This window comes from Strix uralensis, chromosome 1, assembly GCF_047716275.1.
Source record: "Strix uralensis isolate ZFMK-TIS-50842 chromosome 1, bStrUra1, whole genome shotgun sequence".
Lineage (NCBI taxonomy): Eukaryota > Metazoa > Chordata > Aves > Strigiformes > Strigidae > Strix > Strix uralensis.
Genome location: NC_133972.1, coordinates 131708609 through 131721068, shown reverse-complemented (window position 1 = coordinate 131721068; position 12460 = coordinate 131708609). Strand labels below are relative to the sequence as shown.

At 36.1% G+C, this 12460-nt stretch overlaps 1 protein-coding gene across 1 annotated transcript in view; it reads right to left on the bottom strand.

The window, feature by feature from the left end:
- The window catches only part of RP1 (RP1 axonemal microtubule associated), a 179564-nt gene that overhangs the window by 153487 nt on the left and 13617 nt on the right, over nucleotides 1–12460 (bottom strand). The window contains exons 4-5 of the mRNA XM_074881345.1: nucleotides 4945–5108; nucleotides 2875–2961 (exon numbers count right to left, since the gene is read on the bottom strand). Coding sequence (XP_074737446.1) covers nucleotides 2875–2961; nucleotides 4945–5108 — 251 coding nt within the window. The remainder of the gene's footprint in view (nucleotides 1–2874; nucleotides 2962–4944; nucleotides 5109–12460) is intronic.

Here is a 12460-nt window from a genome sequence, read left to right as displayed (position 1 = left end):
GGCATGTCTGCTCCCCAGATACAACTGCCCTCAATCCGACTTTTCAGTCAGTCATATTTGAAAGTGCAGGGCAGAGTAACTCAAGTGTAGTCAAGAAACAGGGTTTATCAGCTCAGGCACAGTCCCACAAAATATAGCCATGTTGTTCCAGCTGGTATATCCACATGGGTTGGCACTAGGTGTCATGGCTTACCAAACGCAGAAGTTCTCACTGGGAAACTTGGCAATGCTTGCAATTCTATTTCTTTAACTTATTTTTCTTATCAGAACAGGAATTAAAGGAACAGGTTTTGATTCTTCAGCACTGCTTGTGATATAAATAAACCAGGAAAGTGCTAGTCCCAACACCAGTCTGCCCTGCACAATTTTCTTCCATGCCCAACTTCTAGCATATAGCAGAAGAAGGAGCATATGCACACCAGCTGAAGAAGGGAAAGAGCTCTACTTATTTTGTACTTCAAAGTAATCCTTAATAAGCACCTCAGAGGCTGCTGTATATTAGAATAGTCCCTAATTATGTTAATTTATACTAGTAGCTACACTCTCTTTGGACCAGCAGAGAGAAGCGAAGACCCTTCTACCTGTGTCTTTCCCTCCTGCTCTGTGCTTTGCAGAATCTAATCTCCTTAATTAGAATATTGAACAAATTCAGAAATACTGGAAACACTTTTATCACTTTTACTGATTGAATACTAAACTTTAAAGAAAGAGATTTATCTTGTCTGAAAAACCTGCCACACCTTGACCTGTCAACATCTACCGAGAGATCTTAAAAAGGGAACTTGGAGTGAGCGAAGCAGCACCTTGTGGTCCTTTGCAGGCCTGATACCATCCCAGTACAAAGACAGCCACAGAAACCGTGGGATATTGATGGAAGACTAGCATGCCTAACTACCAGAAAAGCTCTGCAGTTGTAGACCACCCTCTCTTAATTTTAGATCTTCCAGAAAAATGTAGGTTTCCCAAGAAACAATGATGTTAAGTGTCTGACCAGCTCTCTTTAGGTTGTTTCTCCTCTATGAAGTCTAGAAATCAGCAGCTATACTCCTTTGGCTCTCTACAACACAAAACACTAAGTTATTTATAGAGTGTGTTTGATTGAATGTATTTCTTTTCTTTGACTTTGTGCCCAAAGTTGCAAAGAGGGAATGACCTAACCCTGGCTGATGAATCACTGCCTAAAAACTGTGCCTGATTGACTGAGATTTGGTAAAGAGAAAAAACAAAATTTGTAAGCAAAGAATCAATGGAAGTGTTGAATCCTTCTTTTAAAATTTTACTGTTGATTTCATTAAATATATCTTACCTGGGAAGTGAGAGAGGGAATAAAAACTTCTCATTTTTTCTTTCACTTTTTTGTCAAACTTCTTTAATCTCTCAATTTAAATGCGTGTGTCTTAAACAATGCTGGCAGTGCAGCCTCTATTCACAGAGGATGGTGTACAACAGACCCACAAAGATCCGTTTGTTGAGTCAGATTTTATGAAAATCAAAACTTCTGATACCAAGATTAAGCATGCAAATGAACCTTTTCTAAGACAAAATTCACTGTTCTCTTTCAGCTTCTCAACTCAGATACGCTTTAGAAATTGCTGGTAACCTGTCCCTTTGTATCACAGGACAAAAGCTATGAGGTATTTTCTACCCTTTCACTGCTTCCACACACACATTTATGAAAAGAAAAATAGCAACGAACAGAAGAAAAAAGTATCTTGGATGATATTCTGACTCCAACATTCTCCAAAACACAGCACAGCTGGAAAACAAATACTTAGCCTTTATAAGCAGGCAATCCTCAGCTGAATTGAAAGAGATATAATCCCTATAATTCTAGTATGAAACCTCATAGCCAGAGTGCTACTACCTGTGACACAATATTTCAACGTAGATACGCATTGGCTAGAGGTATGAACTCACAGGATGTTGCCTAAACTTCAGTTAGTACTGCGCAGGCCTTAGTCTTCTTTCTGAGTCTCGGTCCCAGATGAAAACAACTACTTAAAGCATCAAATAGCACAGAATTTGAACATTAATCAGTGAATGTTTAACTTCAGTGGAGACTTTGCATTAGACAGATCTAGATTTACCCTTAAGTATGATTATAACAGTGAGTTTACCAGCAGCTTCTAAAGTCCTTCATAAACTGCTGTCTCTTAACTGAAGGATAAGAAACTATGGCACAAAGAGAGAAGTGTTTCAGGCATGCACTGCATATCATTGGCACACATAGTACGTCACTGATGTTAAGGATAAAAGCCAGATCCTTTCATTCCCAGTCCAGAAATGTATATACTATGTTTTGTGACAGAAGCTTGAAACAGAACTAGCCAATTCTCTCTGCTTTATTATCTTTGCTTTACCTGCATCAAGATCTTATTTAAAAAATAAGGAGGGAAAAGAACCTGTTATTGTCTTTTTCTCCCCAGAGACACAGAACTACAAACATTCTTAGTGTAGCTCTGGTGCTGAGCATAAGGACCCAGTGTGAGCCACAGATTTGAGGAGGACTTGGCTAGATTGCATTCAATGACTTTCTGGGTTTCAGCACACTCTAGAAACTGTAGCACACAAAGACTGTAGAAGACTCAGACTACAGCAGCCAACTTAAGCAGTCTTTCTTGCTGCACAGCCACACATTTTTGAAGAAACACACTTTACAGCTCTCACTAAATTGCAAACAAACAGCCAAGACATACCATCATAAACTGCCTTTAATTCCACACAAACGCTCTCCTTCATAATCTCTTAAATGAAGCTGTAAGCATTTGGTGAGGCTAATATACCTATCCCAGGGATCTTTTCTGACTCGCATTTTGACTCCACTGTCATAGTGACTGCTTTTGGAAAGATAAAATTCTTTCTCACTGCTTTTACCTCTTCACAGTGCCAGGCAGGGGAGTTTCCTGCATTCGTATGTCCTATGCGTATTTTGTAGAGATGTCCTATGTTTCCAGTATTAACCTGTAAAAGACGCACAACTGATGAACACATAACATTTATTAACATGAAAAGACATGCAACAGAAATTCATTTAGTAACCATCAGTGACATTTTTGTTTAGAGAAATTAAACATTCTGTTATTTAAAAGGTTTTCCAAAATATTTTGCTCCAGATAATCACTAGAAGCTTGACTCTTTTAAAAAACAACCCTCAAAAAACACGTTGGCCTGCCAACCACATTTAAATGGCTTCAGGATGCTGCTGTAGCTATTTTGTTCCCCACTGAACATTGGTCTCAGTGGGAGATGAATACAGACTGTATGTATGACTAAAAAGCAAAAGTGTCTTGACCCTAAAACCTTGCTCAGTTTAGCATCTATACCACTGACCTGCTACAAAATGATTTCTGTCTCCCAAACACCTTCCACGTACTTCAGAGTTTCTCTCTATCCCTCCAGGAGGGTAAGCCTTACAATTTTGGAAACAATTATGTTCAACTTTGGTGTTTCTTTCTATAAATCATTTCAATTAAATCAACTTAAAAAGCTGTGTTTGAAAGATTAGCTCTTGGGCAGGCTAGATGAGTGTGTCCAGTACAGATAACAGGGTGCTGAGGGAATAACTTTGTGTGAAGGTTATTCAAACAACTAGTTATGAACTTCAGTGTAGAAATAGAAGGCTTATCTTCAGGGAACTGGAAACACACCATGAGTCTCTTCCTTCTTGCTGTATCATTTGTTTTATTACGTAGGCTGGATTTGCTGTCCTGTTGTTTTCTGTAGAATTCATTTTCATGCTTTCATTTACAGTGTAGAGGTGGGTATGAACTGAGTCCCCTGTATCACAAACCTCCCTGAACTCAGCATTATAAACAATAAAGACAAAGCAGTGAGGACAGATCAGAGTTAACTGGTCATACAGCATACAGTACAAGCAGAGCGCCTTTTCTCTTTCTATACATTTCAGAGCAGGCACTCCTTGATTGTATTCAGTGCTATGGATACTTACTTAAGAGGGGAATCCTAGGTCCTAAACCAGGGACTGTGTTCATATTTTGCATTTAAAAGTCATTGGAGATGAAATTAATTGTCATAATGAGAGCAGGAAACAGAGCCAAAAACATCTATTGTGAAGAGGGTATTTTTATCTGTCAGGCACCTGGTTACTTATTTTATCTACTCCTTGCAACCTTACATCTGGGGGTTTTTTTGTATCACAGATGAAGAATGGCATACTACCAGAGGTGCTGGATTCTTCTGCAAAACTCCATCAGGCTGAAGAGAGCTAAGAACTGCTTTTCCTACGTCCCAAGCAGCTCTTTATCAATGCTGCCATTAAACACCTTTTCTCAGAAGGGGACTTGCTATGCTGGATACTAACAATGGAAGCACCTGTTTGTTATATGGCCTTATAGCTGGCACCTACTAGGGACACTCACTGACAATCCCACATACACACTCAAGCTATGCAGCTTCTGATAAGAGACCTATCCTGGCTCACTTAAGTCACTATGCTACAGGACTGATGGGGGAGAAATTTGCTTGTGTGACTGGGAGCAGAAACAGCTTCAGATAGACAGACTTTATTACAGGTATAAAAATTGCCTTTATTTAAATAAAGCAGCAGGTATTTAACAAAGTTAAAAATTTACTCCAAACCCTAATTCTTCAGTTTCTCATTTCGTTTTTAATATCGTAGCCCCATTTTAAATTTAAAAACTAAACAATTATGTGTTTTCCTATATTTCTTGGTATTTTCTTGGGCACTATGTAAATTAACCAGTAGTTCCTCTCAAACAGACAAGAAATATGTTGGATCAAATCAGCTCTGGATAGGTGAGTGGGAAAGGATACTAAATTTAGTTCTACATTTAAGTCCTGTTTTTTGTTTCCAGATATGTGTACCATACAAAAAACTGACTGTCTTTTCATCACACAGATTTTGAAATGTCATGCAATCTGGCAGGATACAAGAGGACAACAAAATGAATATATATTCCTTACTGTGAAGATGTCTTCATTGCCTCTCTGAAATAATTTTCCCTCCTCTCCTTCAAGAAAAATAGGCCCCGAACTGCTGTGATCCCCATACAATGTAATATAAACTTTTGAGCTTGTTCCTGCAGATGGCATATCACTGGTGAAGACTGACACCTTCCATTTCCTAGCTATCAAAATATAAAAAGACTCACTGAATTACTTAAACTCAAGATTCTCAAGCAAAATGCATTTCAGTAATCAAATTCTAAATAATATCATGTCAACAAATACAGAAACATATTTCCCAAAATTACAGCAGGCAAATATTGAGTTTGCTATGTTAGGCACACAAAAATCAAGAAATGTCAGGTTGCATTCGCATCTTTTACTCTGCATATGCCATATGACAAAGCATAGATCACTTTTCAAACACAGTTTTGAAATATTGTATTAAATTCTATTAAATATGGCTTTCTGTTTGCTTAGGATATATCAGCTCTGCCCGATGCAGTCTGCGTAATGACAGCCATGCAGGCTCTAAGCAAGCTAGCTCTGGAATTAAAAACTCATCGCTTCAGGCATTATGATCTCTCAAAGCTTGCTGAAAGAGATCTTTTTAAGAAAGGGTCTGTATCTCTGCAAAGGTGTGATGGGCTACACAGATGTAACAAAGCTTGTTTGGAATCCACTGAACAATTATCAACATATTCCTGCATTGCAGTGTTGGCATTATACCCTGAGATACCTATACTCTTTCCATGGTTAAAGTTCAAAATTATCAAGACCAAGCATATGGATTTAGGCTTTGGTTTAGTGAAAGCTGGCTATCAATGGCATGGAATTAAGGGAAATAGTATCACTGAGGGATCACTGATAACAGGAAGGAATATTAAGAAAACATCCTCACTCCCGATGTTTCTAATTAGCTGATACCCATCTTAAATAGTATACATATAAGCACCTCCCAAGTTTGCCAAGATCGTTTTGCACCACAGATTATCACTATTTCATAAAAGAGAACTTCCTTTAAAGTATAGCAGCAGTAATAAAGGGCCTTATTGACTACAGAAGCCCCCTATCATCTAATGACTCATCTATGCTACACGTTTTACCTGCATTACTGACTTTTCCTTCCATCACAGTATCTTTGATCCTGTCTGCTCTGGCTAACACAAAGAAACAATACAGTGATGATGTGAGCTCATCATGATATGATGATTTTTGTGTTTATTGACTGAGATACTTAAAGTAGATCTGTGTGTCTTAAACCCCAGGCAATAAGTTATCTTGCAGTTCTGTTGGGAGGTTCAGCAAAACCACTTTTCTTTTGAGTGTCACTCAGTATTTTCAGTGCTAGCTATGGGCATTTTCTTAAAGGAGTGAGTGGACATTGATCAGGATACATACAAAGAGCTATGCTGCAGCAGAGTATTATTTGATGTGAAACCATCTGAGGAATTTGCATTTAGTTTTCTATGGCATTCTGCAAAAGCAAGGTAGGATTAGTATTTTTACGTGCTTATGTTTAGCCATGTCCAAAACCAAAATATATTTAAGAAATTGATAATTAGGCTGACCTAGGCATGGTGCGTGTCAGTAATTTTGTATCTAGGAAATAAATTAGTTGAGAATTTATGTCCTCCATACCACTTAGCAGTTATGTTTTAATAATTAATACCACTTTTAATAAAAGGCAGAAAACAAGGCACAGTAAAGGCACATTATGAAATGTAACATGTTAATGAGACCTGATGGTAGAATCTATAAGTCTTGTTTGTGTCTTGCTATAACCATCAGGCTATAACTATTGAGGAAATTTTTACTTCTATGTGACCATTGTGCTTTGTGTGTAAAACACACATTCCTTGGAAATGCAGTATTGTAGAATCAGTAACTATTAAAATAGATATTCTCTCCCATACTTTGAGGGGAGAGACGGGGTGACGTTAATGTAATGCTTGGTTCATCTTTGAGGACAAACCTCAAGACCTTGAAATTCCACAGTAGTGTTCTGAGATTTACTTATTTGTTTGAAACATGCTTGTAGGTCCATGACCTGAGTACAAAGTGTGAAAATTTTAAGACAGAGACAAAATCTGAAAGAGTTATATAGTTTAAGAGCAGACATCTAAAATATATTATCATGAGAAATTTGTAATATACACCACTACTCCATTTTAAACAGATAGTCTTAAAGCAGCACTTTTCTGAAACTACTGTGAATGTGCAGCTATAGTACTAATGCTTTTTAAGTAATTATACTGTCATTATTAAATAATAAATTGCCAGACAGCTACTCTTACCAACAGGTTAAACTTCAGCATTACAGGAATTGTAATAGCCTGAACACATTAAACTGAAAGAACAGGGGAAAAATAATAACTGTGAGACCTGAGGAGGAGAAGTAACTAGCAGGATCACATTTTCCAACAGAGGAGTGTGACCCTTATCAAAAGTTACTGTAATCTGCTTTTTTCCACAGCTGAAGTTAGCTTGCTGTTTCTATTAGAAATGGGGTTCTTTATCCAAAGCAGTCTGCTCCAACTTTCTGTGAGCCATGACTGATGACAGGTGACCATTTAATCCTCCATGTTAATCTCATTTATAACTGAAAGTCTAGCATATGTGTACAACATCTAAGTCACTCTATGTAGGTGTACCTAATTTCTTGCCTTAATTTAGTTTACTAAGGTAAAATAATTGGATTAAATAGTCCCCCTAATTCTAACAGTGGATTAACATGGTAATTAGACTAATGATATTTGATAACATCAGTGCTACAAAAGTCAAGTAACATGTTTAATAGTGATAAATTAAACAATTAAATCATCTTGCTTTCTTCTGACATCCTTCAAAGTAAAGAGAAATATGCCTTATGCATTTCAGAAATGAAAACCAATAAATGATACCAAAGTATTGCTTCTATACATTGAAATTGAGGAGTCTAAGACTTCTGAGAAATCAGTCATTTCTCATTAGTTTTTATGTTATATACACTTTTAGATATGCAAAACCACATCATCCAGCTTTCTATATATCACACTAGAAATAGTAGTGATTACTATTGATCACTGTGTGCAATGGCTTCTTCTCCAATACACTGTTTTCAGTCTCTTGGAGCCTTTCCAGTTAATAGTTTCCAGTCTGTGCGTCTACCCTTATATGAATATTCACTGCAAAGTCAGTGGAATATCTGTTTAACCATTTTTTTCAGGTCAAGGGCAGTAAAGATACCAAATAAATTCTCTACTATGTAACTGTTTTGTATGTAAGCTTGTCATGTGCTGGCAATGACATCTGTTTGAAAATTTAATTGTGAGATATTGCTGAAAGAAAAAAAGAAAAAAAAAACAGAAAATACTGTATTTAGAGGAAATGCTAGTCTTGAATGTTATTGAATAAGATTTTTGTATGATTAATATTTTTTTAAATCCCTCAATATTTATATTGGTTCACAGTAAAATTAGTCCAGAATGCCTTTGATTTTAAAATAGCAAGTTTTCAAAACTAAGGGAAGAGGTTAACAAAGTCAATTGAAGTGAAAAGAGAGGTATAGCAAAGGAAAATAAAACAAACTAGTAAAAAGGTTATTTAACCATACACATTAAAAGAGAATAAGCAAAGAATGTCTATGTACACTATGTGCTGAATTTGAGAACACAAACTAAGTATGCCTTTACAATAAAGGGAAAACTGCCTCTTTTTTTTAATAAGAATGGTGACATACAGTGATTGAGAAATGTCAGCACTGTTGACAAGAATGGGCTATGGAAAGGGAAATTTAAAATGGAAAATCAGAACGGGATGCAAAGTGCACTGAGAGACTAAACCATGACGTTTGTGCAGAAATGAGAATTATTAACTTAGAGGTATACTAGTAAGTTTCTCAGAAATCAGTGCTGGAGTTTCTCTGGATTTCATATTTTCATCAATATATTGCATAAAGTAGGTAATTTCTGTAACACAGCTGCTAAGAATTGTGAAAGTATAAGAGGATCAGAAAATCCAGAATAGTGGAAAAGGGATAATATATAACAGCATACAGTGCAAGGAAATGCATTTTAAAAATACTAGCAAAACTTAATGCTATGAACAGGGAATTCATCACTTTAAAAAAATAGAGGAGGAGTGAGTCATTGATGTGGCAGTAAGATGCACCAGAAGAGAGATTTCTAAGTAGAGAAATTTTCCTGTCAGTGTCCCAGAGTTCAGAGGAAAAATCTTTTAAATACCACATAAAGTTCTGGTAACCATATTCAAAAAAAAGATTTATTGAAACTAGAAAAGGTCCTGAGAAAGACAACCATGATGATTAGAGGAAATGGAGAAAATGTTTATGTAGGAGAAAAAGTTGAGTGAATATCTGATTTTGTTGATACTGAGGAGGAAAAAGACATATCTAAGTAAATGACAATGATGGCTTTAGGACACATTTATATAAACTAACCATGACTAGGCTTAGGATACAAATTAGAAAACAGTTAAGACAGAAGACATTAATACAGACAGAAGAAAGACTCAAGCTCTAGAACATCCCTCCAGTGGAAGCTGTAATGACTATAGATAACAAGTTTTAAAATTAGATTTAGTAATTAAATGGAATTACTTACCTAATTGTGTGTTTCCTTACTAGCAGGGGGCTAAACTAGATAAACTGAAACTTCCTGGGACTGTGATCTATATCTTATGTTTAATAATGGCAATACAAAAACTGAATTCCTTCTAGAAGAATGGCATAATTGATATAAAGCCTTCAAATGCCTGCTGAATTGTTTTCTGTCTGTTTTTCACACATTATTTAATATGCTTGTCACTTCCAAGTATATTTTCTCCTGACTTATTCAGAAAGACTTTATGCCTTTTGCAGTTAATTTGCAGAATTAGGCTACCTATATAAAGTAGCTCATATTCCTCATGGTGTTTTTTCCTCTGTCAGTCAGTACGCTGCTCTAGTCACCAGCACTGTGAGGTTCTCTCTTCAGCCTTCTCCAATCTTATCTAATGAAAGCAATTTTATTTTATCTGCATATCTCAGCCACTTAATATTCTATATCTTCCCTGAACCATTAATGAATATATAAACCCTGTGACAGTATGGTACGTCTCATTGTCAACCTTTTGTCCTGTTCTGAAGTGACCATTTTATTCCTTCTCTTTCAGTTAACATACTGAAATCAGAAGCTAGTCTTTCATCTAATTTAACAATCATTTTACCACTTGCTAATTGTAACCTCAGGCAGTACCTCACATATCACCTTCTGAGTGCTTAGTTTGCTCAGTAACCCTATAATAAGCATCTGATTAAAGGTCTTGGACCTTGATCTGAAAAAGTCAAGGTGCTGAGAATCCAGCAGAAGGACTGCAAGTGATGGACATTTGCTGTTAATTTGCCTGTCTAACATTTTGACATTATTTACACCATAGAAGCCTGGTACTCAGAATGCTATATAGCATTTAGTTGGATTCTAGTAGTTTCAAGCTTCATTTTGCAAACATAGGTTTTATTTCTGTATTGACATGTTAAAGGATGAAAAAATACCATTGAGAGTCTTCACTTGGAGCAGTTCTAAAACATGTGAAGGAGGATGCCAAAAAATGCAGAGATGAAGGGAAGAACATCAGAAACAATTCCAGCATAGGAAATAACACACACATATTTGATGTGAAATATATTAGACAATATATGTTGCTTTAAGGTGGTACTGTTAGTTTATTACATAGAATACACTGCTTCAAACAACAGAAACATACCAGTTATTTATGGGGAAATATATCTGTCACTTGACTCCTAAAGGAACTGAAGAGTGCTTCTAGGTTTCCTATCTGTACTTCAAACCTCTTTGCTCCAGATACAACTTCTACTTCCCTTCTATGTGCCTTCTGTCCCACAGCGAGACAATCAAAGCCTCTGGGCCAAAAGGGATTTGTGTCAGCCTTTAATTAGGTCCCCAGTCTGAATGACCAAAGGATCATGATCCAGGACTTATCACAGCATGTACATACCAGTTAGTCTAGACACAACCTCTGAGAGTACAGAATGGCCAAATTCTCATTCTCTAACTGAAAAATAGCACCCTCCTTCTTCAAGTATATCTCTGACTTCATTGACATTGAAGCAAGGTACTATGCAGTGTTAGGGATTAAAATCTAACCAAAACCATGAAATACTCTGCCTAATCACAATATACATTAAATATTTTCCAATTTTACATTTAAAATCATTTACTGAAAATTTTAAACCATGTAAGTGCTTACTACACTCACATAATATTAAAAAATGCTGTAAACAGGTATCCAAAATAATTCTAATAACAGATTGAAATATTCCGAAACATATTACATATGCCTTGGATTCTCATAATACATTTACAGAAAAAAAAACCAAAAAACAACAGAAAAGACATGGATCCAGAGGTTAAAGAACACACAACTAAAACTTGTAGTGTATGTAGAACAATTTTAAGAGTAAGCGGTGCTGCCTCAGAAGGGAATATGACAAGGGCAGTCAGGAAGGCCATCGACACACAGTCTCCCTTCTTAATTCCTGTGGAATCCCAGCAGCAATAAATATGCTCCTTTTCTAGTATCCTCTGGGTAAAAGAGGCAAACTCTATTTGGGTCTGGATGATCCTATACACAGACCGAAAGATCTCTTTACTCACATAAATATTCTGAAGTTGGCCTTTAAAAACTGAAATAGCAATTTGATAATGTTAAACTATATAAAATTAACATTGACTTCTGCTTCCTACTTATCATTGTATTACAGCATTTGAATAATATTTCCTACTTTTCATTTCAAATTAAACACATCAGTTGATTTTGTTCTGGAAAAAGCATTTCTACTGAAAGACAATTCTCAAACCCTTTCTCAGATGTCATAAAATTTGGAATCTGATCTTAGAACTCGGGCGGGTATTTCAAATTTCAGTTCTCTGTTCTAACAAGCAGTAGCTGTTTCTCTACAAATGAGACGGTTAGTATATAACTGAATATCTCTGAAAAGATAACATTTCAGGGAAAAACTGGGTTTTAACCAAGAAATTATTGTCTTAGAAGAGCAGCTTTTCTTCCTATGTTGCTTCCCATAAAAATCTAAGTAATTATCTGTATTTCAGCAGTGACATACAATTGTGATTTATATTTATCTAAGTCTGGGCTGTATTCACATTGGTAGTTTTATTGGGTGTGGCATTCAGCAGTTTATTTTGCGATTTTTTTTTTTCTGAAGATGTTTTCACTGATGTTGTAGAAATTCCAAGATCTCTATTACTTTCTCATCTTTACTGTTTCCATTGTCCATTGTACAAAAGGAGACTACTTCTACTTCTTCTTCTTCTTTTCTTCTTCTTCTTCTGTAGGAAAGGCATTTTCATTTTTCAGATTTTCAGAGGCATTATGTTCAATGTTATTTAAAGAAGTGTCACACTTCAGAAGTGATTCAGAATGACAGGTTTCTGCTGGATCTGCCAACATGGGAGAAAATTTTTCTCCAACAATATGAATTAGGCTTATTCTTAGAGTTTGGCATATTTTTGGC